The sequence below is a fragment of the Lepidochelys kempii genome, chromosome 6, assembly GCF_965140265.1.
Source record: "Lepidochelys kempii isolate rLepKem1 chromosome 6, rLepKem1.hap2, whole genome shotgun sequence".
NCBI lineage: Eukaryota > Metazoa > Chordata > Testudines > Cheloniidae > Lepidochelys > Lepidochelys kempii.
In genome coordinates this window covers 53,238,555-53,265,389 of record NC_133261.1, presented here as the reverse complement: position 1 = coordinate 53,265,389, position 26,835 = coordinate 53,238,555, and the positions used below count along the sequence as shown (strand labels likewise).

General features: G+C 44.9%; 1 protein-coding gene across 4 annotated transcripts in view; it reads right to left on the bottom strand.

The window, feature by feature from the left end:
• Positions 1 to 1,448: 1,448 nt before the first annotated feature.
• Positions 1,449 to 26,835, bottom strand: part of TRIM44 (tripartite motif containing 44) — a 105,593-nt gene continuing 80,206 nt past the window's right edge. Inside the window, exons 5-6 of one of the 4 annotated variants that reach the window (XR_012159392.1) lie at positions 13,124 to 13,212; positions 1,449 to 9,462 (exon numbers count right to left, since the gene is read on the bottom strand). Coding sequence is in view for 1 of the 4 variants with exons in the window: in XM_073347982.1 (XP_073204083.1) it covers positions 13,160 to 13,247 (88 nt within the window). In the remaining 3 variants the exon portion in view is untranslated. Of the gene's footprint in view, positions 9,463 to 13,123; positions 13,248 to 24,234; positions 25,160 to 26,253; positions 26,385 to 26,835 lie in introns of those variants that run through there. The other 3 variants (XM_073347982.1, XR_012159393.1, XR_012159394.1) reach the window with 3 other exon arrangements.

The following is a 26,835-nucleotide window of genomic DNA, read 5'->3' as shown; positions in this document are numbered from 1 at the left end:
TGCCGTGTTGTTTGACTCCTTCAATAGAGATGGAGGCAACACGGAAGCAGGTTTTGGGGATGAGGAAGATGATGATGATGAGGTTGTAGATAGCTCACAGCAAGCAAGCGGAGAAACCGGTTTTCCCGACAGCCAGGAACTGTTTCTCACCCTGGACTTGGAGCCAGTACCCCCTGAACCCAACCAAGGCTGCCTCCCAGACCCGCCAGGTGAAGAAGGGACCTCTCGTGAGCGTACCTTTTAAAATACTATACATGGCTTAAAAGCAAGCATGTGAAAGGATTAATTTGCCCTGGCATTCACGGCTCTTCTGGATGTATTCCCAAAGCCTTTGCAAAAGGTTTCTGGGGAGGGCAACATTATTCCGTCCACCATGGTAGGACACTTTACCACTCCAGTCCAGTAGCACGTACTTGGGAATCATTGTAGAACAAAGCATTGCAGTGTATGTTTGTTGGCGTTCAAACAACATCCTTTCTTTATCTCTCTGTGTTATCCTCAGGAGAGTGATATCATTCATGGTCACCTGGTTGAAATAGGGTGCTTTTCTTAAGGGGACATTCAGAGGTGCCCGTTCCTGCTGGGCTGTTTGCCTGTGGCTGAACAGAAATATTCCCCGCTGTTAGCCACGGGGGGTGGAGAGGGGGAGGGCGCGGAGGGTGGAGGGGCTATCCACATGGTGGGGGGAGGCAAAATGCGATCTTGGAACGAAAGCACATGTGCTATGTATGTAATGTTAACAGCGAGGTTTATCATGAAAGAGTGTACCCATTGTTCCATAAAATGTGTATTTTTAAATACCACTGTCCCTTTTTTTTTTCTCCACCAGCTGCATGTGTTTCAAGGATCACAGGATCTTCTCCTTCCCAGAGGCTAGCAAAGATTAGAAGGTGGAAAAAACGCACTCGCGACGAAATGTTCTCTGAGCTCATTTTGTCCTCCCACACTGACAGAGCACAGATGAATGTGTGGAGGCAGACAATGTCAGAGTGCAGGAAAGCACAAAATGACCGGGAGGAGAGGTGGTGGGCTGAAGAGAGGGCTGAAGCTGAAAGGTGGCAGCAGCGTGATGAGAGGAGGCAGGATTCATTGCTGAGGCTGCTGGAGGATCAAACTAATATGCTCCAGTGTATGGCTGAGCTGCAGGAAAGGCAGCTGGAGCACAGACCGCCGCTACAACCCCTGTGTAACCAACTGTCCTCCTCCCCAAGTTCCAAAGCCTCCTCACCCCGACGCCCAAGAACGCGGTGGGGGGGCCTCCGTCCACCCTGCCACTCAAACCCAGAGGATTGCCCAAGCAACAGAAGGCTGGCATTCAATAAATTTTAAAGTTTTAAACTTTTGAAGTGCTGTGTGGCCTTGTCCTTCCCTCCTCCACCATCCCTCCTGGGCTACCTTGGTAGTTATCCCCCTATTTGTGTGATGAATAAATAAAGAATGCATGAATGTGAAGCAACAATGACTTTATTGACTCTGCAAGCAGTGATCGAAGGGAGGACAGGAGGGTGGTTAGCTTACAGGAAAGTAGAGTGAACCAAGGGGCGGGGGGTTTCATCAAGGAGAAACAAACAGAACTTTCACACCGTAGCCTGGCCAGTCATGAAACTGGTTTTCAAAGCTTCTCTGATATGCACCGCACCCTCCTGTGCTCTTCTAACCACCCTGGTGTCTGGCTGTGCGTAACCAGCAGCCAGGCGATTTGCCTCAACCTCCCACCCCGCCATAAACGTCTCCCCCTTACTCTCACAGATATTGTGGAGCACACAGCAAGCAGTAATAACAGTGGGAATATTGGTTTCGCTGAGGTCTGACCGAGTCAGTAAACTGCGCCAGCACACTTTTAAACATCCAAATGCACATTCTACCACCATTCTGCTCTTGCTCAGCCTGTAGTTGAACAGCTCTTGACTACTGTCCAGGCTGCCTGTGTATGGCTTCATGAGCCATGGCATTAAGGGGTAGGCTGGGTTCCCAAGGATAACTGTAGGCATTTCAACATCCCCAATGGTTATTTTCTGGTCTGGGAAGAAAGCCCTTTCCTGCAGTTTTTGAAACAGACCAGAGTTCCTGAAGATGCGAGCGTCATGTACCTTTCCTGGCCATCCCACGTTGATGTTGGTGAAACGTCCCTTGTGATCCACCAGTGCTTGCAGCACTATTGAAAAGTACCCCTTGCGGTTTATGTACTCGCTAGCTTGGTGCTCCGGTGCCAAGACAGGGATATGGGTTCCGTCTGTGGCCCCACCACAGTTAGGGAATCCCATTGCAGCAAAGCCATCCACTATGACCTGCACATTTCCCAGGGTCACTACCCTTGATATCAGCAGATCTTTGATTGCGTTGGCTACTTGCATCACAGCAGCCCCCACAGTAGATTTGCCTGTTCCAAACTGATTCCCGACTGACCGGTAGCTGTTTGGCATTGCAAGCTTCCACAGGGCTATTGCCACTTGCTTCTCAACTGTGAGGGCTGCTCTCATCTTGGTATTCATGCACTTCAGGGCAGGGGAAAGCAAGTCACAAAGTTCCATGAAAGTGCCCTCATGCATGTGAAAGTTTCGCAGCCACTGGGAATCGTCCCAGACCTGCAATACTATGTGGTCCCACCAGTCTGTGCCTATTTCCGAGGCCCAGAATCGGCGTTCCACCACATGAGCCTGCCCCATTAGCACCATGATGCCCACGTTGCCAGGGCCCGTGCTTTGAGAGAAGTCTGTGTCCATGCCCTCATCACCCTCGTCACTGTGCTGATGTCGCCTACTCGCCTGGTATCGCTTTGCCAGATTCTGGTGCTGCATATACTGCTAGATAATGCGTGTGGTGTTTAATGTGCTCCTAATTGCCAAAGTGATCTGAGCGGGCTCCATGCTTGCTGTGGTATGGCGTCTGCACAGAAAAAAAGCATGGAACGATTGTCTGCCGTTGCCCTGACGGAGGGAGGGGCGACTGACGACATGGCTTACAGGATTGGCTTACAGGGAATTAAAATCAACAAAGGGGGTGGCTTTGCCAGAAACTGAATGGCCCCCTCAAGGACAGAACTCAAAATCTCAAGGATAGAATTCAAAACTGGGTTTAGCAGGCCGTTGATTTCACAGAGGGAGGGAGGGAGGAGAAAATGAATACAAAACAAATCTGGTCTATTTCTTCTTTTGAGCCACTCCATCATCTTTATACATCTTGCTGGCAGCAGACTGTGCAGTACGACCGCTAGCCATCATCATCTCCTGGGTGCTCGACAGAAGACGGTGCAGTATGACTACTGGCCATCATCTTCTGCTGGCTGCTGATTAAAAGACTGCACTGCCGGTAGGACTCAATCGCCATGAGCCGAAACAAGGGAAATAACCTGGCTGAGTCACTCCCATGTTTGCGTAGGTGCTCGGTTAAAAGAGCACCCAGGACTACGTCAACGATGACTACCAGTCATACTGCACTGTCTGCTGTCAATAAACTGCTGCTGTGTAGCAATGCAGTACCGCGTCTGCCAGCACCCAGGAGACATACGGTGACGGTTAGCTGAGCGGGATTCATGCTTGCTGTGGTATGGCGTCTGCACAGGTAACTCAAGAAAAAAGGCGCAAAACGATTATCTGCCCTTGCTTTCACGGAGGGAGGGAGGGAAGGATGGGGGGCCTGACGATATGTAACCAGAAACACCCGCGACAATGTTTTAGCCCCATCAGGCATTGGGATTTCTACCCAGAATTCAAATGGGCGGCGGAGACTGCAGGAACTGTGGGATAGCTACCCACAGTGCAACACTCCGGAAGTTGATGGTTGCCTCGGTACTGTGGACACACTCCGCCGACTACATGCACTTAGAGCATTTGTGTGGGGGGACACACAATCAACTATATAAGAACGCTTTCTACAAAACAGACTTCTATAAATTTGACCTAATTTTGTAGTGTAGACATACCCTAAGACACAGATCCTGAAGGGTATTTAGGTTCCTAATGCCTACTGAAACCAACAGGAGTTAGGTGCCCAAGTGCCTAAAGATGCAGATAGGTCCCTTTTGACCCTGTGTGTGGATGTAATTCTCTTTTTTCCCCCCAATGAACACTGTATATGTGAGTTGCATAGGGGCCAGATTTTTAAAGGCATTTAGGTACATAAAGGCGCACTTCGGTGCCTAGTGGGAATTTCAAAAGCACCTAGGTACTTAATTCCCATTGAGGCACCTATCTGCCCTCACCAAAGTTCAAAGTCCTGAAGTCCTCACCCACAAATGTAGTCTTGCTTCAGGCAAGTCCCCTTTGATAATGTTTGCCTGAAAAAGGACTGAGAAAAGCAAGGCCGGACTTCACGATTTGAGCCCAGTCCTGCAAATGGATCAAGTAGTGTGGATCCCTGCTTGTGCATGTAAATCAACTGGCATCAAAAGGGGTCAGCATGGGAACTGAGGTCCACCTGTACAGAACTGATTGTAGGACAGGGACCATAGTTATGACTCTTTGCATTCAGCAGATTATTTTCTCAATAACTAAAGAGAGAACATTTTAGTTATACTTTGTTGCCAAATATACATATGGTTCCAGTCCAATTAACCTGGGACTATATTAAAATAACAGCCACTGGGCATAATTTAGGATTTTAAAACAATAATATTATCAAAAAATTAGCTTCACTCTGTGGAGCCTGTGGCATGTATGATTTTCGTCTAAAGAGACTGAAGAAAGGAAAAGACTTAGGTAGCAAAAAGCAAACCAAATATTTACATACAGTAGTTATCCCTCTTGAAAGGACTTGAACAGAATTTAGTTAATCCTCACCACACCCTTGTATCATTAACCCCATTTTACAGATTTGGAAACTGAGGCACAGAGTGGTTACATGCTGTGCCTAAGGCCAAAGTTGGAATTAGAACTCAAATTCCTGACTTCCAGGTGCATACTCAAAGCATGCCTCATCCTCAAAAGTAAATGCATGGAAACCGATTTGACTGATCAAAGATCTGGAAAGGGAAAAAAAAATAGCCATGCCATTTTTCATGGAGAAACTGCAAACTGTATTAATTTTCAATAAGCCCAGAGGCAGTCATATGTAATAGCTTTCCCTTGTGGCTTGTGTGATGAACATTTGGCAACTGAACAAGAGCAGTTATTAATCAGTGGTAGTTTCTACATAAAGCACTTAAATACATGATTAGCTTCAATGGGACTTAAGCCTGTGCTTAACCTCAAGTACATGCTGAAGAGCTTTGCAGAATCAGGGCCTAAATAAAGATAGATTGTGGAATCTGGACTGTAGTAGAGAAGGCTCTACCCAGGGAATCCTCTTCTCTTTTAGCTAACCATCAGAGTGGCACAGCGAGACATGAAGAGAGGTCCTAATGTTTGTGATTTCTACTGATTCAGAAGCATGTTTTCTTCCCACTCCATTCCTGCAGTGCCACATTGCATCAGAATTTCTGGGCCTCCCAGTGCAAAAGGCTCTCAACTAATGAGCCAATCTCTCAACTACAAGTAATTTGTGACACTTGCAATTAGGCCCAGATTGAGCGCCCTGCTTCTCATGTTCACCCAGAGGTAAGTAATGATGACACCACATTGAGCGCTCTTTAGTTATGACAGGGCTTGATTTGTGGCTTTTATGGAGATTAATTGGCATTCCCATCATCCTCCTTCGTGGGACCCAAAGCTAAATGAGGAAGACAGATTTGCCCAAGAGCTGTGCAACACAGGAGTTGAAATCTCCATTATAATACAATGTTTCTGTTGCAGGAACTGCAGCAAAGGGAATTTTATATAAGTAGCCTTACTGATAGGAGTGTCTTTCAGCTTTATGCATTTCAGCAAAAATAGGAGCCAGGCTTTCCTTGGTTGGAGAAAAATACCTGCAACTATATTTAAGGCTTCAATGGTACAAGAGTATGGAGAAGACTTATGTCTATGTAAAATATATACAGCACCATCTGGAGGGTCAAGAGTGCTTCATAGTAACATCAGCTGAGTTTCCAGTATGTCCATGAGTTTCATATTTTTAATCCTTTGGCCTAGATGCTGTGTGTTTTTTCTAAACACTACATCAGACATTAACTACTACCCATTCAGGGCAGGATACAGCAAGATTCCTATTAACGTGAACAGCAGGAAAGAGAATCACACAAGAAGGATCTTGTTGGGTAGTAGTTAGAAAATGAGACGGAATCAGGAGCTTTGGGTTTTAGTCCCTGCTTTGTCACTGAGGGACCTTGGCCAAGTCACTTAGCTGTTTAATGCTTCAGTTTCCTGACCTGTCAAATACGGATAAGAATCATTTATTTCACAGGGAGGTTGTGAGGATTAATTAATGTCCACAAAGTACTTTGATTTGTCCATCTTTGCAACCCAGTGGCAGAGGCATTCGTTTAAAACACAGGGAGTTTAGGGAGCAAAGCAGTGAGAATTAAATGTCATTTCAGCTATTTCCTCCCAGTGTAGTTGTATCAATGCCCTGATACCTACAGGATATCTCTTCTGCTGCTGCTATTACCCACTTGGGTGCACCATCATTTTAATGAGCCATGCTAAATAGGAACTTTTGCTTCTGTTTGGATAGCAACCAGTCACCCTTATTCAGCTCCTGATTCATTACAGAAGCTGTTACCTGCTCCCCTGATAAAGGCTTACTTGGTATTTCTGTGAGTACTGCAGCACGTGTCAAATCAAAACATAATTCAATCCAATCTGAATAATACATCTGCCCTTACACAGTATGGTTTAAGAATAATATGGGAACAATGTAATTCTTATGCTGAAGGACTAACATGGCACTGTGTAGTTTATGGAAAGCTGCTGGAGCAATCATGGGAAATATCACAGGATTTAAATTGATCAAATGTATAAAACAGAAATCACGGGTCATTCTGTACAAGCCATTGCTCTGTATTTAATGCTCTCCCTGCTTCAAGTTTTTACCAGGTGTCCTAGACAGCATGAGACTGCAAAAGAGACCAGAAACCTTTCCAAAAATATACTGCAGTACCTCTTTCTGTCTGGATTATTGAGTTTCATATAACAGGTTTCTGAATGATGGTCTTTATTTTTATGCAAATTGTGATTTTTTTTTTTAAATTTTAGGAAGTAAAAATGTTTCACTCAGTGACTAAAATATCGGTTTCCCTTGAAATCTATCTAAATGGTGTAGCCTGCAAAACCCTGTGCTGCTGAGGAGAAAAAAACAACCTCCCACCGGGAGCTGTTTAAAAAAAAAAATTAAATAAAAACAATCTTGTGCAACTTCTGAGATTTGTGACAATCCTGTTTAGTGGGTGTGTCCTGTTGTTTAGAGATTCAGGGCCACATTTGCTTCCCTTATTCACATGCCTGGTTCCACTGATGTTGCTATTTGTGTACCTATGAGTAACCCAAGGTGTTTCCCAAACCTTGATATTCAATTTCAAGCTATTCTAGAAACTGATACATTATACGGTACCTTAGGAAGTCACTAAATTCCATCTATACCATTGAACTCACGGAGCCCAATTCACCACTACTGTAAGCAGGATTACTCCACTGGCTTCAATGGAATTGGATGGGCTTACATCAGCGTGAACTTGGCCCAGTTCTTCAATAATAATTAATGGAAAAAATGGAAAAAAATGGAAAAATGAAAGCAGAAGTTTTTGTGGTTTGTTTGTTTTTAAGTCAAAACTAAACAAGCTGAGTGGCATAAACGAAACGTATGATAGCGCAAGAGGTACCTGGAGAATATATGTGCACGTTTGAGGCGGCCAGGGTAACATGTGCATGCACACTCTGACATCCCACATCCCGGACAGTAAATTCATTAGACCACTTGTACCCCAGCAATATGGCTGTAATATATACAAAGATCTGAAGCATGGCCAGGAAATAAGATTTTCCCCAAATCTTCTCTACAGTAGCAAGGTAATCAACTAATCAGTTTAACACTGGCCAGGAGTCATCTGGAGTGAGGAATGGGAGAACATGGAGGAGGAGGAGGAGGAGGAGGAAGTCAAGGGACCGCTCACTGCTTAAAAGTACCTCGATGAATCAGGGACCTGAATGAGGCATGGTTAGTAGGTATTCTTATCTTTCACAGGAGTGAGCTCACAGCTCCTCAGAAGGATCTCTTCACTCTTCTCACGAGCCTCCCCATACTGGATGACAGTTTCATTGTTCCCAAAGGATGTAGCTCCCTTATAACTTTTAGCTCAATGGTTAGAGCACTCACCTGGGATGTGGGGGAGACAGGTTCAATTTCTTCCTTGGCCTGTGGGGGTGAAAAGATTTGAACACGGACAACCACTTCTCAGGAGAGTGCTCTAACCACTGAGCTATGGAATAGTCTAATGGGGGAGGGAAGGGGCTCTTGTAATCTCTCCTGTTGAACCTGTTCCACTTTGTATAAGTTAAAAGTTCACTGGAGCAGGGGGACTAGATTCTGGGTCTCCCACCTCCCTGCTGGATACCATATCCACCAGGCGACTGTTCCCCCCAAACCCCTGGCCTAATGCTTAAGTATTTAGGCACCTAAGTCCCTTTGTAGATCTGGGCCAATGACCTGTAGTATGTGATGGCAGGATGAGCCTCTAAGCTGCATAGACCTCTATCTATGTCTCCTGAAGCCCTTTCATTAAGCAGGGCTGGAATTCACTGACATTACAGACAGATGGAGCAAAGATGGTAGAAGGGGTGGAAGGGAATGACAATATATCAAGTGCTCAGGGGCTGTGATTTGCTACAAGTGGGAAACCTGAAGATGAGCGCTTTATGGGAGTTCCCTGTGGCAGCCCTTGGTCCTGGAAAATGAAAGCCAATGCCATGCTCCAGGTGGAGAGACTGAGATAGAGAGATGAAGAGACTTGATGGAAGCCCAACGGGAAGCCAGTGTCAGAGCTGGGATCCCTGACTCTCTAGCCTGTGCTCAGACAGCCTCACTCATGAGGCATAAATATCATTCATGATACACATTCTCCCCCACTACAAAGGCTCTGAAATCTTAGGACTGTGCTCAGTTATTATACAGGGTTTCATGCAGCATTTTTCAGAACACACTAAATTAAACTGTTAACATACCACTCCAATCCTTCTTCTTGAAAGACCATTTCCACTTCATATCATTTATTAATCTTAGCTGCACTGAATTATTAAACTGAAGTCCTCAATAACCCCCATCAGTAAAAACTCCAGTGTGGCTTTTAGACTCATATTTCTACTTTCTACTGTACTGCATTCTTCATTTTAATTACTGGTTCCCCAGTGTCATATCTTTGCAGGATATTTGTCCTCCTAAGAAAAGGCGGCTCGGGAAATATGTCGCTAGGCGTGACAGTAAGTGTGTTCCCAAAGGACAGGTGCGTGGAAGGATCATATTTTTATCTAGGAGAACCAAAGACACAGCAAAGTAAAGGGAGGAAACGGTTGCTGCTGCTTCTGCTGCAGTTGTGTGACTTAAGACCTTCTTCCTGCATGCTCAGCATCACATGGAGTCTGTGTGGAGAGGATCCTTCTGTGAAGCAAAAGCAGATTTTCCTGTTAGTAAGGGAACAGCAGGGAAATGGCAGGTGATCTACAGGTGGAAAATGTATGGCTCATGATGATGAATAGGTCTCCCCAGCTCGAATGTAAGAGCCTACATGAATTAAACACAATCAAACCCTGAACATTTTCTCCTTCTGTCATTTAGAGCAGTGGTGCTCAACCTTTCCAGATGACTATACACCTTTCAGGTGTCTGATTTGGCCAACTTCTCACCATTGGCATGTCTCAACGGGATTCTGGACGACCAGGTCATGGAGGAGAGAATATCACATATTCAATCCTTGGGCACTCTATGGAGATTGCCAACAAGGGGGGCAGTTAGGACTAGTTATAGTGGGGCCAAGTTTGTGACGTGGACACCTGTCCATAGGAGAACTTGGATTGAGATTCTCCAACTCACTGCACATAGACCAATGAACAGTCATTAGCTGGTAACAAATTTTAGTATCTAGGACTTAGGCTACATTGCAAGTGAAGAGCTTACAAAGTCTCTATATCCCATGACCTGTCCACTTACCATAAGTCACATTTAGAACACATTCTCCTATCTCTTCCTCCCTCAGAGATCATCAGCCCACACAATCATCAGCTCTTTGAATCCACCTCCATCGGTTTGGATCAAGAGTCACACTTTCTGTCTAGTTTCTTTCTTACTTGTGCTCTTTCTATTTCATTACTAGTAAAATCGCTGGGACCAGTAATGACAAATACAGATGCAGTGAAGATTCTAGGGGCCAGATTACATTTTCTGTACGTGATAAGTAAAGTATTACACGACTGCTCTTCTACCCCGCCTAAACTTTTTAATAAGAGGAGACAAATACCAGCTCAGCTGCATGCAACTGACACTGGACAGAGTTTAAAACGTTAACTCATAATGTATATGGCTGTACCAGTGGTTCCACCAAAAATAAATTTCCGGGACCTTTAACTTCAAAAGGATGCTCTTGAAACAACTGACATCCCAAAGGGCTTGTTCATCTAGTTTAAGATGATCTAGTGCTAGCTGGAAATGCAAGAGTGACAGCTTCGGAGACGGAGTTGATCTATCCATCCATCCACCCACAAAGCAGATACGGCACAGGCAGGGGGGAGAGGGGGGCGGCTTTTCCACACCTTGAGCAACTTAAGTTATACCGGAGTAAGCGCTACTGTGTACAAGTTCTATTAATGTGCCTCAGTCCTGACTGAGCCACCTCAAGGGATGAGAAGGAAGTTCAGTGTCTTGCTTATTCAACACATAGCTTCTCTGTTACGATTGTAGACAAACCTACCAATGGAGACAGTTTTTTATTATGTGGACACCTGCTCTCTAGGAGCTGGGCTGAGGCTGAAACATTTTTTCCATTAGCCATATAGTAGTCACTGGATGATAACCACTATTAGTCTTTACTGATCTGGGCTGAATTTGAACCAGGGACCTTGAAGTAAATCCCATTATCAACCCCCTGAGCCATCAGTCCCTTTATGGAGGGCACTAGGTAGTCTGACTAGTTTACTTTGCTCATTCCCCTGTTTGACATTAACATCTGAAGACAGGGACTGTGGCTCTCTATAGAGCCACATAATCCTATTTCCCCCTTCCCCTGACTGTCTATCATAGTATTCCCAGCCCATCACAAGCCAAAAGAGCTTGGGACCTGATCACTGATCTTCCCCACGGGGGGATGGGCAGAAAATTGGAGATTTTGTCCAGCTCAGACTTTGAGCTCATTGCGTGCAGTAACACCGTGAAAAACTAAATGAAACTAAATGACTCCACTGCTCTCAATCTTTTTTACTGGTTTAAAGGAAGATGCATCCAGTCCACTAAGAAGCAAGGGGCCTACAAGATACATAGATTTTAACACTGGATTTCCCCTTTAGTCCCTTGGGTAATAATGTTTCTGGGGAGCAATTTGTGCAGCCTTAAATTTTCTTCTCAACTTGAAACGGTGCAGTAAGAATCCAAATGTTACATACATATGAACAAGAATGATACCTGCAATGACACCTGCTACGGTGAGTTACAAGGGCAATCAATCCTCATGCTTCAGAGCACAAATTAGTGGTCAGGAAAAAATTGCCCTTCCCCACAACCCTTGGAATGTTACCGCAGAATGAGGCAAATTTCCTTTTTATTAGTAATAGGTGGTATCCCTCATTAGCTTTGATAACATTTATTCATATGCTATGAGTAATTATGATTATTTTCCATTATTAATAGCCACTGTTGAACAAGGGGAGCGGAGAAGTTATGTCATTTTCTGAAGCATCTGGAACTACCTGCTGTCGGGAGAGGGGACTAGGTGGATATTTGGTCTGATCTAGTGAGTCATTTCTTTTCTTTCCTTTCCTTAGTTTACATGCCATCACTCTTGTAGTCCACATCTTTCAAACTACACTGATGGGAGCAGAGTTCCTCTGGAGCTCCCACAAGTGGCGCTCTGCTCTTCAGATGGGTTCCTGTTGAACAAAACATGAGGTTCCTTTTGCATCTGAGCAGGTGGAGTGTGTTGCAGCAGCCCAGACCCTACCTGAGCACAAGGACGGTATTTTCATTTCACTTAAATTAATTGTTAGTGGTTTTGCCCCTGCACAGAAAGGAGCTTAGTGAGAAAGTCAAAACAAATCTCAGCCAAATGGGAGGGTGGGGAAACTAGCCCCATAAATTAAGGCAAGCAAGTGTATCCTAGGAACAAGAAAGATCTCATGAAGACAGGGCAAGCCATGTCATGCATAGAAAGCAAATCGTCAGTGTCGGTCCCCCTTCGTGCCATTCCAAGCAAATCTCTATGTGAAGTATTTGTGAGCAAGCTGGAAACAGTGAGACCCTAGAAAAATAATTACGAAATAAACTCTACTCTTTGGTGGTATCTGTCCCAAAGGGAACAAAGTGTCTTTTGTGAAAGACTCCCACCAGAAGCCTTGCAGAGTTTGAACTGCATCCCTGGACTCCACTGGTATGAAACCTAAAGCAAGATCTTATTGTTCCCCTTTGCTTTTACTACTGAACATGGGCTGAAAATCCAAATAGATTAAAGAAAATATGACTAATCAACCACATCTGGGCTGCCCTTTTCCCAGCACATGAATCAACTTTACTATAACTTAAGAAAAATCTATTAGCATTACCAAGAGATGGAATATAAAATGGGGGCAAGGTGAGTAAACATGGTGAACAGATGATCCCCAGACTAGCATCGGACCAATGACATGTTTGCCATATTGGGCTCGAGACTTTTTTCACCCAGCACATACTGGCTAAAGCTGAGATTTTCAAAGGGCTCCTAGGGAAATTAGGCCACCCAAATCCCATTGAAATTCAATGGGATTTGAGTGCCTAGATAACATAGCGCCTTAGACGGAGATTTTCAAAGACCGTACCTTCTTCTGAAGAAGGCAACATGGGCCAGTCACACTGCTTAATGTATCCCTAGAAGGTGCTCAGATACATGGTGAGGGGTGCAATGTAAAAACCAAAATAAATTAGCTTGTCCTTCTATTCATAGCAGGCGGGCCTTATCCCTGCTCAGTCAGTTCCCTGACATCACTTGGGTGTGGGAGGTCACTGGAGGAGCATGCTCCTTCCTACCTTTACCTGTGTTGTAAATTTAAGAGGTAGCAGTTGATGAGGAAATGAAAAATACCTGTAATGTCTCCACTGCAGCCAAACCCGTCTTGTCTCAGCAGGGCCCGTTAGCCGACGATGGGTCCTTGTCATCATATCGCCCGTTTCCTTGGGAAGAAGAGGCAGGAGGGAAAGGATCAGCTCTGTAATCAAATAAAACAGAGATGGGAAAAGAGCTGAGAGCCCACGCAAACAATACACCAATGAATTATTCCCCCTGTGTGACAGATGACCTGCAAAGAAGCCTTCCTCTGGACACAGGGCTGCACCTTGTAACAGGTGTACAAGCTATACACCTGCAAGCTGCATCCACAGGGCTTGATTCTCCTCACACTTACCCCAGTGTAAAATCAGGAGTAACATCACTGAAATCAAAGAAAGGCTGGTGTAACATCGGTGCAATATTAGATTCAAGGCTCATTGTCTTGCATACTCTTGGGAATACAGGTTAGCCAGGTGGTAGCACTAGGTTATCAAATGCCACAGAACCGCCATTTAAAAAAATCATAGGAGAAAATTATATAGAGCATGGAATGACAAATCAGGGCTCAATTTCTGTTCAATTAAAAACAAAAAGGGAGAGGGGGTGCATCCCTATTTTGCTTGCAACAATGCAGCTGGGTTTCTTGAAAAGCTTGGCTGTAGTGCAAAGTCACATAGTCCTGAGGGCCAGGCAGGTGTTTTGATTTATATAGTCTGGCACCCTCTTTTATTAGAAAGTGGGTGGAATTTATAAGATACACTTTCAACCATTCTTCTTAAATACACACTTCCCGAACCACCTCTCCCTGTTAAGTAACTGTTTCCCTCCCAACTCTCACCCCCCTTCTCAGGGCAGGGATATTGAAAAGCAACTCTCTCCAAAGCAGTTTCCCTCCATGAGAATCTTTAATAAAAATGCAGCAGATTGTAAATCATTGAGATAGGGGGCCTGGGCAACAGGAAATTGAGAGAGAGAAAAATACAAAAATCTAAACATGCTGCCAAGACAGCAATCTCTGAAGGAAAATGGTGCTAACATTATTTCCCCCAGTAGTTGAAAGTCACTCGGCAAACTTGAGTTAAGTTCACACCTCATTGCGTGGGCAATGAAATTCTCTAACAGCGCCCCTTACCCCACAAAATCAGCTTAAATATTAGAAGGCCCGCAATTAAAGTCAGAGAGCTGGCAGCTGCCCTCCAATGATTAATGGGTTCACACATCTCCTGATGCTCTGGCTCGACTGTGCACCATGCAATATTGGAGAATTTCACAACCTCACCACCCCCTTTGCTTTCACAGATGCTCAGCCTGGCTTTCCAGTCACTTCTCACTAATGCTGGTAAAATGAAAGCTCAGTTTGTCTGTCTAGGGTCTCTATGCACTGATAACGATCTCTCTCACAGGTAAATGTCCTTAGGAATTGTACTTTGAGTGGTGCACCATAAATGTCTATTACTCTTCTAAACTAATATAAAAACCAAACACAGTAATGAGCAGATTAGACGGAGCTGCCTGCTGACACAAATAGGCAGGAAGAATAGTATCGGCACAGTGGGGGTGAGGGAAATCTTATTTCACTATGAAATCAGCAACACACGACCCAGAAACTAGCATGCACACACCAACCAAGAATTCTGGCTAAATCTATTAATCTCTGTGTACGGCTGAACTAATCTGTCTTCTGCATAAGACATCTGCTCTTGTGGCAATGTGTTGAACTCTGCATCCAGCTGTAAGCAGCCTTCAAGACACATGTATATCTCCCCACTTAGGAAACTCAGGGCTGGTCTATACTAGAAACTTGCAACGGCATAGCTATGTCTCTCAGGCATGTGAAAAATCTACACCCAAGAGATAATAGCTACACTGACATAATCCACAGCATAAACAGCATTAGGTTGCTGGAAGAATTCTTCCATTGACCTAGCTACCACCTCTTGGGAAGGTGGATTACCTATGCCAAAGAGAGAAGTCCTCTTGTTGGCACAGGTCATGTCTACACTGAAGTGCTACAGTAGCACAGCTTTCAGAATAGCAGCCGTGTTAGTCTGTATTCGCAAAAAGAAAAGGAGGACTTGTGGCACCTTAGAGACTAACAAACTAGCACAGCTGTAATTTTTAATTGTAGACATGCCCTCAGGAAAAGGAAAATAGGAACTAGTAGAGGCACGGCAGGCAACAGCAGGGGACATATCTCCAGCTAATCAGGGAGGACAGCACTCGCTTACACCCTTCCCCTTCCATTACATGAGTACTGGCTGCAAAGGGAGCCAATGAGGAATCTTAAAACCAATTCCTAATCCATGCTGAAGAATTCATTTGTTTCTTTTGGTCCTTCTTTTTGTGCTACTGAAAGGTGCTAGAAAGACAGCCCTGAAGACTGAAGCTTTATTTATTCACAGAGCAGGTGGAAGCATAGGCAACAGCAGTGTAAACTTTCCCCCACAATGGGCCCTGCCAGCACGCCTCAACCCTGAGCAGCAGGGAACGTTGCTAGGGAATGAGTAGAGTGAATGTCAGTGTCCATGGTCTACCTGGTCCTTGGTCTCTGCTGATATGGCCAGCAAAGATCAACTAGTGCCATATGTAGTAATGGCTTGTGATATGGTTACTTGTCCGTTGGGACTTGGACTGAGACTGCAGAAAATCATTTCACACAGGTTCAGCAAATAAGCCATCAGATGATCACAACTTTCAGTCATTACCAACCCAGACGAGAAACTGAAATTCTTCAGAGCACACCCCAGAGCACAACACACTAATCAGGGGTTCTGCAAAAAACATTTCCCCAGGGAGAGCAGTTCACCCATTCTGCCTCTGGGGTATCCTTGCTGTCAAGTTGTCCTCAGCACACACGAAAGCTCATCTGATTGGCTCATGTGCCAAAGTCTTGAAAGAGCATTCTTCTTTGTGAGGGGACAAAAGAATGGAGTCCTATTGGCTCATCTTGATTTGCTGAAATCTGTGCTAATAATTAGATATTGACTGCAAGTGAACGTGTATCTGTAAAAGAAGAGAAGCCTGGAAGATAATGATAATACCTTTGCAATTCTGTTGGGCCTTTCATCAGAGGATCTCAACAGACATTAACAAAACCTCACAACAGCCCTATGAGAAAGGCAAGTATCACCATGCTCATTTCAGATAGGAGAAATGAAGCAATGTGAGATTAACAGATTTACCAAAGGTCACAGAACAGGTCAGGGGCAGAGTTTGGAATGGAATCCAGCAAGCTAGACTCCCAATCCCTTGTTCTGGCCATTAGTCCACACTCTCTCATTAAGCTAAAAATTAGCAATTGCTTAAAACCAAGAGACTTCTCAGACCACTCTAAGTGAGCATATGCTATACTGCACTAGCATTGTGTGTAAGCAATTGAAGGTCATGCAGGAATCTACACAGTGCATATAAAACCTCTACTGTGTAAGTGTGTGTACACAGCTGTGTGCAAATTGGTTTCTCTGTTTCCGTGCAACAGGTCATTGCCTCCAACAAAGTGCTCGTTGTACCCTATCATGTTTATGAACTGTACACGTTTGTGTATATATATATATAGGATGGCAATTGCTTGTCCACACACCAGCAGTCTGTACTGCTGCAGAAGCAGGTGTATATAGTGCAGAATAAATCCCTGATTAGAAAACTCACTTTCAGAGTCATACTGTATTTTAAGCAAGCGTTACACGGGTGAGGCCCCTCCCTGATTCTGAGATGATGCTCTTGTTTAGGTTACATTTTTTTGTTTGTTTTAATACTGAGCTTAATATTGTTGGTCATATTTTTAAATGGTTGGCGTAGTTCTCCTGAGCAGCCTGGCCAGAAATGCAGGTGCTTTACTCATAAAAATACTGCATGCTTCACTGTGCAAACAAGCAGCACCAAGGTAACCAACTAAAGAGGGGTGACAGGCTGTCTTCAGTAAATACTTGAGGCTTATCCTGAGAAGTTATGCTAAGCAGTAGCAGAATGGCTCTCTAAAACAGTGGGAATCTCAGGAAGTCATTTCCATTTTGTGAGGCACCCTGAAAGTGTCCCCAGTGTATTCATCTTCCACACAGACTATTTTGCAGCCTATCCATCATTTAAAGGAGATGGGGCGGCGGGATGGTGGGGGAGAACAATCTCCCAGTTTATGCAAGACATCAATAGAGTGATGGCCTCCAGAGAGGCACAGCTGCAGACAACTGCTGGGACAAATGGAGAGGTGGGGAAAAGAACAGTCTGCAACCAAAGGGTGGGACAGTTTCTGAAAAGAGTTGGATGGGCCGGGGAAGGGAAAAAAGGGGCAACCTCAGCAATTAATGGAACTTTTCTTTCAAGGGTTTGCAGGTTGGAAGGAGGAGGGTCCTGGAGTACACGATGCCCTCAGTTAAAGGTGGTTGGGGAAAATCCCCGCACTTTCTTAGTGTCCTGTGAAGTCTGAACGGATGGCCCAACCCCCAAAAGGAGGTGATGGAAGACAGCTCATAACCAGTGATCTCATAAAACTGGCCCCATTAAAGTGTCATATTCAACCATGTGCCCCCCCCAAAATCTACCTGACCTGTTCTATCTGCCTCTGATTAGACCTGGCTGACATTTAGTTAATCTCTTTAATTCCATCAGAGATGTCCCTCTCCTGGGGTGGGTGTTCTTGCAGCTGGAGAGAATAGGAGTTACCTCTTCTCCCTAGCTGGCAGGGCGCTCAGTCCCCAGAGGAAGGGAATGCGCCTCATACTACACCACAGTGATCCCTTCTAGCCAATTTGGAGACAAGCTTCAAACATGGATAATAGAAATGGGGGAGATCTACTTGCTGAAACTAATTCAACCCATTGCCTGTGGAGGATTGCTCTATATTTTTCTTTTCTACTTTTAGGAAGGAGCCAGATCATCCCTATTTTAGGATGGTGTTTGGCATGATATTAAGCTGGGAGGGGAAGTTAGTAAATAGAAGGGGGCAGTATGAACATTTGGAGAGCAGAGGACCTTTTCTTGGGGAGGGGGAAAACAAACCAACAGGCTGGTCAGCCCTATAGAAAAAACAAGTTATCCCACGAAGGTTCAGGCGGCCCAGGTTTCGGTTTGTGTTTTAAATAATCAGGAACACTTTCAGTGCAATCCTGCTGGAGGCAGCAAAAACACAGATGTTTCAGAAGTAGACAGAGAATGTTTCATACAATGGATCCACACTCCAGGGCTCTCAAAAACATTTTACACCATTATACACAACCGGGAGAGCACTCGGAATGATAACACGTGCCAGTCATGAGTATATCACCGGGAAGAACATCTTAGGGGACAAGCCAAGAAAGATCAGACTCCTCAGCTTGCAGAATGGTCTCCCCCTTTGCCAGAGAGTTTCACACTTGTTTGGCAAAATTAAAATTCCGGGATCAGCGAAGACAACATCATCAGGCACTTAATCTCTTCTGTACTCTTTGTTAATAGAATGGTCACTAAATGTCAGTGGAAAAAAAAAATTCCACATCACTAGTTTCTTCTCACTGGGAAGGCAAGTGTTGTATTAAGTCTCAGGCATTATATATTTTCGTTATGCAAATATATATAATATCTACACACATTTCCTGGAAACAAATGGTCACCTAGAATGAAAGTAAAAAGCAGAAATGGGAATTTTCAGTGCTTTCCCCACCTATTTGTATTTATTAGTGTACACTTCTGGGCCCCAAACAGAGATCAGGGCCCCACTGTGCTAGAGAATGCCACTGCCCTGAAGAGCTTACAATTTAAACAGACAAAGAGAAGAAGTGAGCGTGGGGAAGGGGAAACAGAGGGAAAGTAAATTGCCTGAGATCACTGGCAGATCTGGGAACAGAATCCAGGTCGTCTAACTCCCAATCCACTGCTCTAGCCACTGGAATACACTGCCTCTCCTAATTCTTTGCCTTTTTATTTCTAGATATTTTGAACTACAAATTCTCATAAGCGATCTCACAGGCCGGAGAGTTTTCCCCATTGGAGGGAAAGACTCTGAGTGGCTGGCAGTAAGGTGCCAGGTTTTGTTTTCTTAAAATTCATTTGCCCCTAACAGGCAGAGTTACACAGCCCAGACAGGAGATAGGATACGTGTCTACTCAAACTCACTGGTTATCTGGCCAAACCTGCATTTTATTTTATTTTATTTTTTCCCTTTCGATACAGAAAGATGCCAGCTCAATATAAAAGCACACATATACACAACACTGCAGCAAGAGACTAAGATAAAACAGAAAAATTACACTCCAGTCTCTTGGAGTATTAGTTATAACATCACTATTTATTATTAAGGTGCTGGTGGAGTAGGACACACACGTGTAACTATTCTCACCAGACTGTCTGCTCAAATAAGACCTTGAAGTGTCAGACGAGAAAAGTCTGTTCTTGGCTTATAAATAGATCTCATCTCTTTTCTCCCTGCTCTTCCCCTCCAGCCCTTTAAAGCATAGGACCAAACACAAACTCCTTTCACACTTTTGATTCATTCCTGAGAATGCAGATTAGAAGAAGCAGGAAGCAAGGGAGACCTTGGAATACTTTTCACTGCCTGAGGTTTTCCCTTGGAGATCAAGAGAGCAAACATGCAAGATCCTCTGACACAGATGGATGGCTGAGATCTATCTTTCTAAAAGCTGCAGTAACACAACCCTATATGAAGAAAAGGAGTACTTGTGGCACCTTAGAGACTAACCAATTTATTTGAGCATAAGCTTTCGTGAGCTACAGCTCACTTATAAAAAGCCTCACCAATTTGCATAGGTGACTACAGACCCAAACCCTTGGATCTGAGAACAATGAAAAAGCATTCAGTTTTCTTACAAGAAGACTTTTAATAGAAATAGAAGTAAATAGAAGTAAAGAAATCACCTCTGTAAAATCAGGATGGTAGATACCTTACAGGGTAATTAGATTCAAAACATAGAGAACCCCTCTGGGCAAAACCTTAAGTTACAAAAAAGATACACAGACAGAAATAGTTATTCTATTCAGCACAATTCTTTTCTCAGCCATTTAAAGAAATCATAATTAACACGTACCTAGCTAGATTACTTACTAAAAGTTCTAAGACTCCATTCCTGGTCTATCCCCGGCAAAGCAGCATAAAGTGAGCTGTAGCTCACAAAAGCTTATGCTCAAATAAATTGGTTAGTCTCTAAGGTGCCACAAGTACTCCTTTTCTTTTTGCGAATACAGACTAACACGGCTGTTATTCTACAACCCTACATGACATGCAAGTGCCATTTCACCATCCCCCACAGTAAGACATCCTCCACAACAACAGCGCAGCACGTTGTTGGGCTGAGACCTCTCAGGGATTCATGGGATCATGAAAAGTGCTGAGATCGACCACCTTCGGGAGTGAAGTCCTCGATTCATTCACTGAACAGGTACAGCAGCAGTGCAAGCTACCCCCAGCAGTGCCTGTGCTCTCCCACTAGCATGTCCTCGGTCTTATTTTAAGCGGGAACCCCTCTACGGCCCACAGGAGAAGTCAGTCTGCATTCTGTCTTTTGCCTCTCTGCTAAGACTGAGAGTGTGCGGGCTAGTTGTGATGCAGATGAGCTTCCTACTAAGAACAAAAGAAAGACCACTGACTCATTTCATATAGATCACCAGAAAGATGGTCAACACTGATCCTACAATCTCCCTTTGATAAAGGGGGATACAGGCTGCAAGATAAACTCCTTATTTTGACTTGCCACTGCTTTTTGCAACCAAACCTCTTGTTCCCCACCATGTTGGTCCCTTTAGTTGATAAAGTCCAATGCAGCTTGAATCCTGGAGAGATCTTCTCTTTCCCTTGCTTGGTCTATACTAGACTAATGTTTTTTTAAATATCCCACTGCTGCAGTGGTGCGAGCTCTAGTGTAGACAAGGCCTTGAGAGTTGCCAACATTGTCTAGACCTGCTTGGAGCAAGACTGGACATTTAAAAGTAGCAGCAGCTGGTCTACACTAGTACTCTTACTGTTGACACCACCTATGTCGCTGCACCAGAGGGAAATTTAGGTCTAAAAAGCCAGTGTAGACAGCATCTCTGCATGATAACACTATATTTGAGATCAGATGGGACCCCTGCGCTAACAGTTCATAAATCTGTACATCCAGGAAACAGGTATTCTCAGTAGGATCTAAACACTGGCTTGTGCTTCTGCTCCTGGTCCAAAGCAGCCAAAGTCTACTGACAATCTCCTCTCTTAGGATACTGGGAAAAATAAATGGTTTTTGTTTGTTTTATAATTAAGGAGATTTTATAAATTAATGAAGCAGAAAATGGTTTCCCAGTTCCAAGAGCATGTTACCTATCTGCAGACATCACTATGTTTTTAAAGGAAGCAAGTTATTGTTAACGATATTTCACAGCACCAAAACAGCTACATAAAAAGTAAATTATGCATGAACTCTAATGGATTTACGTGGGAGATTTCAGCCTCATGCATGTCTTGGAATTTTCTGATGGAATTTACAGGCCTCCTTCCAATGGATGCTGTGCTCAGAATGTACCCAAGTGGCATTTTTAACATAACAAGGTGGAGCAATGAGAACTCTGCTAATGCAGTAAATGACAAGAGATAATCAGTTACTAATGGATGGACCAGATCATTCTGCTTAGAGAAGAGGAAAAAGATTACTAGGCTTTGAAAAAAAAAAAAAAAAATCAAGCTACTTAAAAGGAAAAACTAAAGCCACCCATATAGGAAACTATTTTTAGCCCTTCTGCGGTTTCTAATGCAACTTGGTGATAAAAGCTAGTAAACTGAATTTATACCTTTCAAAAGGAAAAAAGCTGTATATTTGGTTTTTTTAAGAGGCAGTTAAGCATGGTGATTTTTCTTTTTTAATAATCTAATAAACTAGTTTTAATTTTTGCAGCTTCATTAGTACATTTCTGGCATTGCTGGGTTACCTAGTACCTTTAATAGTTCTTAATAACCAAGACCTAAATCTTTAAGCTTGTGTTACCTAAAACTATTGTCCTACTCTTTCCAGTGCCAAAGGCTGAAGAGAAAGAGAAGAGAAAGACTGCAAGACCTCTATGCCCTGGTCTACACTAGGAGTTGAGGTCAAATTTAGCAGCGTTAAATCGATTTGACCCTGCACCCGTCCACACGACGAAGCCCTTTTTTTTTTTTTGGACTTAAAGGGCTCTTAAAATTGATTTCCTTACTCCACCCCCAACAAGGGGATTAGCGCTGAAATCAGCCTTGCTGGGTCGAATTTGAGGTACTGTGGATGCAATTAGACGGTATTGGCCTCCGGGAGCTATCCCAGAGTGCTCCATTGTGACCGATCTGGACAGCGCTCTCAACGCAGATGCACTGGCCAGGTAGACAGGAAAAGGCCTGCGAACTTTTGAATTTCAATTTCCAGTTTGGCCAGCGTGGCAAGCTGCAGGTGAGTGCAGAGCTCATCAGCAGAGGCGACCATGATGGAGTCCCAGAATTGCAAAAGAGCTCCAGCATGGACCGAACAGGAGGTACGGGATCTGATTGCTGTATGGGGAGAGGAATCCGTGCTATCAGAACTCCGTTCCAGTTTTCGAAATGCCAAAACCTTTGTCAAAATCTCCCAGGGCATGAAGGACAGAGGCCATAACAGGGACCCGAAGTAGTGCCGTGTGAAACTTAAGAAGCTGAGGCAAGCCTACCAGAAAACCAGAGAGGCAAACAGCCACTCCGGGTCAGAGCCCCAAACATGCCGCTTCTATGATGAGCTGCATGCCATTTTAGGGGATTCAGCCACCACTACCCCAGCCATATTGTTTGACTCCTTCAATGGAGATGGAGGCAACACAGAAGCAGGTTTTGGGGATGAGGAAGATGATGATGATGAGGTTGTAGATAGCTCACAGCAAGCAAGCGGAGAAACAGGTTTTCCCGACATCCAGGAACTGTTTCTCACCCTGGACCTGTAGCCAGTACCCCCCGAACCCATCCAAGGCTGCCTCCCGGACCCACCAGGCAGAGAAGGGACCTCTGGTGAGTGTACCTTCTAAAATAGTATACATGGTTTAGAAGCAAGCATGTTTAATGATTAATTTGCCCTGGCATTTGCGGCTCTCCTGGATGTATTCCCAAAGCCTTTGCAAAAGGTTTCTGGGGAGGGCAGCCTTATTCTGTCCACCATGGTAGGACACTTTACCACTCCAGGCCAGTAGCACGTACTCGGGAATCATTGTAGAACAAAGCACTACAGTGTATGTTTGCTGGCATTCAAACAACATCCGTTCTCTATCTCTCTGTGTCATCCTCAGGAGAGTGATATCATTTATGGTCACCTGGTTGAAATAGGGTGCTTTTCTTAAGGGGACATTCAGAGGTACCCGTTCCTGCTGGGCTGTTTGCCTGTGGCTGAACAGAAATGTTCCCTGCTGTTAGCCATGGGGAGGGGGGAGGAATGAGGGGCTAGCCATGTGGTGGGGGGAGGCAAAATGCGACCTTGGAACGAAAACACATGTGCTATGTATGTAATGTTAACAGCAAGGTTAACCATGAAAGAGTGTACCCACTGTTCTATAAAATGTGTCTTTTTAAATATCACTGTCCCTTTTTTTCCCCTCCACCAGCTGCATGTGTTTCAAGGATCACAGGATCTTCTCCTTCCCAGAGGCTAGTGAAGATTCGAAGGCAAAAAAACGCACTCGTGATTAAATGTTCTCTGAGCTCATGCTGTCCTCCCACACAGACGAATGTGCGAACGCAGACAATGTCAGAGTGCAGGAAAGCACAAAATGACCAGGAGGAGAGGTGGCGGGCTGAAGAGAGTAGGTGGCGGGCTGAAGAGGGGCCAAAGCTGAAAGGTGGAGGCAGCGTGATGAGAGGAGGCAGGATACAATGCTGAGGCTGCTGGAGGATCAAACTAATATGCTCCAGCGTATGGTTGAGCTGCAGGAAAGGCAGCTGGAGCACAGACCGCCACTACAGCCCCTGTGTAACCAACCGCCCTCCTCCCCAAGTTCCATAGCCTTCACACCCAGACGCCCAAGAACGTGGTGGGGGGGCCTCTGGCCACCCAGCCACTCCACCCCAGAGGATTGCCCAAGTAACAGAAGGCTGGCATTCAATAAGTTTTAAAGTTTTAAACTTTTGAAGTGCTGTGTGGCCTTGTCCTTCCCTCCTCCACCACCCCTCCTGGTGCTTCTCTCCTCCACCACCCCTCCCGGGCTACCTTGGCAGTTATCCCCCTATTTGTGTGATGAATTAATAAAGAATGCATGAATGTGAAGCAACAATGACTTTATTGCCTCTGCAAGCAGTGATCGAAGGGAAGAGGGGAGGGTGGTTAGCTTTCAGGGAAGTAGAGTGAGCCAAGGGGCGGTGATGTTGGTGAAATGTCCCTTGTGATCCACCAGTGCTTGCAGCACTATTGAAAAGTACCCCTTGTGGTTTATGTACTCGCTGGCTTGGTGCTCCGGTGTCAAGACAGGGATATGGGTTCCGTCTATGGCCCACCACAGTTAAAGAATCCCATTGCAGCAAAGCCATCCACTATGACCTGCACATTTCCCAGGATCATTACCCTTGATATCAGCAGATCTTTGATTGCGTGGGCTACTTGCATCAGAGCAGCCCACACAGTAGATTTGCCCACTCCAAATTGATTCCCGACTGACCGGTAGCTATCTGGCTTTGCAAGCTTCCACAGGGCTATTGCCACTCGCTTCTCAACTGTGAGGGCTGCTCTCATCTTGATATTCATGCACTTCAGGGCAGGGGAAAGCAAGTCACAAAGTTCCATGAAAGTGCCCTTACGCATGCGAAAGTTTCGCAGCCACTGGGAATCATCCCAGACCTGCAACACTATGCGGTCTCACCAGTCTGTGCTTGTTTCCCGAGCCCAGAATCGGCGTTCCACCACATGAGCCTGCCCCATTAGCACCATGATGCCCACGTTGCCAGGGCCCGTGCTTTGAGAGAAGTCTGTGTCCATGTCCTCATCACTCTCGTCACCGCGCTGATGTCGCCTACTCGCCCGGTTTCACTTTGCCAGGTTCTGGTGCTGCATATACTGCTGGATAATGCGCGTGGTGTTTAATGTGCTCCTAATTGCCAAAGTGATCTGAGCGGGCTCCATGCTTGCCGTGGTATGGCATCTGCACAGAAAAAAGGCGCGGAACGATTGTCTGCCGTTGCTCTGATGGAGGGAGGGGCGACTGACAACATGGCTTACAGGGTTGGCTTACAGGGAATTAAAATCAACAAAGGGGGTGGCTTTACATCAAGGAGAAACAAAAACTGTCACACAGAATGGCCCCCTCAAGGACTGAACTCAAAACCTGGGTTTAGGAGGCCAATGCTCAACCCACTGAGCTATCCGTCCCTCTAGTATTTCAGGTAGGACTTCACGGAGGGGGGAGCAAATGAATACAAAACAAATTTGGTCTATTTCTTGTTTTGATCCACTCCATCTATCTTTTAGATCTTTGGCTGGCAGCAGATGGTGCAGAAGGACTGCAAGCCATCCACATGTCCTGGCTGCTCAGTAGAAGATGGTGCAATAGGACTGCTAGCCATCCACATCTCCTGCCTGCTCACCATAAGATGGTATAATAGGACTGCCTGCAGGACTAGAGAATGACCTGGTCGAGTCACTCCTAATTTAGTCCCTGCACCCATATCTGCCCAGGTGCTCCTGACCGACCTTACCGAGGCGGCCAGGAGCACCTCGGACATGATGAGGATGGTTTTCAGGCCTATTGTACCGTCTGCTGCCACAAGGCAATGGGTTGCTGCTGCTGTGTAGCAATGCAGTACCGCGTCTGCCAGCACCCAGGAGACATACAGTGACAGTGAGCTGAGTGGGCTCCATGCTTGCTGTGGTATGGCGTCTGCACAGGTAACTCAGGAAAAAAGGCGTGAAACGATTGTCTGCCGTTGCTTTCACAGAGGGAGGGAGGGAGGGCCTGATGACATGTACCCAGAACCATCTGCGACAATGCTTTTTGCCCCATCAGGCATTGGGATCTCAACCCAGAATTCCAATGGGCAGCGGAGACTGCGGGAACTGTGGGATAGCTACCCACAGTGCAACACTCCAGAAGTCGATGCTAGCCTTGGTACTGTGGAAGCACTCCGCCGAGTTAAAGTGCTTAGAGCATTTTGTGTGGGGACACAATCGTTTTTATATAGTCGATTTCTGAAAAAACAACTACTATAAATTCAACCTAATTTCGCAGTGTAGACATACCCTATGGACACTCATGCTTTCTTTCCTCTTTCTCCTCAGACACAATGATCCAAGCCTCAGAAATTAATTTTGCCTTCACTGGTATGATATTTCTTGTGTTGATGATGTCAGTCAGCTATCTATTAAGAACACTGAAAGAAAATAATGCAGTAGACTGGTTATTAAGCAATCTTAGGCATGATAGCTCTGAGAACTAGATCGGGGACACGGTAAGAATGCTGTTCTATTATGTAGTATAGACAGGACTCAGCTTTTAAACCTTCTATTTGAACTCTGCAAACGCCATGGTCATCTCAGTGTGGGGACAGTTAACATTCTGATAGCAATACAGAGCATTGCTGTTGTAATGGGGTCTCCTCACACTGCTAAAGGTGTAGTGCAGACATTGCTAGAGCAACAAAATGGTCTCGGATGAAATCCCAGCTTTACTGAAGTCAACAGGAGTTTTGCCATTTACTTCAGTAGAGCCAAGATTTCACCCCAACTGTTATGCCAAGGGAAACTATTTCTTGGGTTGAGGATGGGACAGCATAGAATAAAGCTGTGGCTGAACAAGTCTGCTAACCACTGTCCAGTTATTGC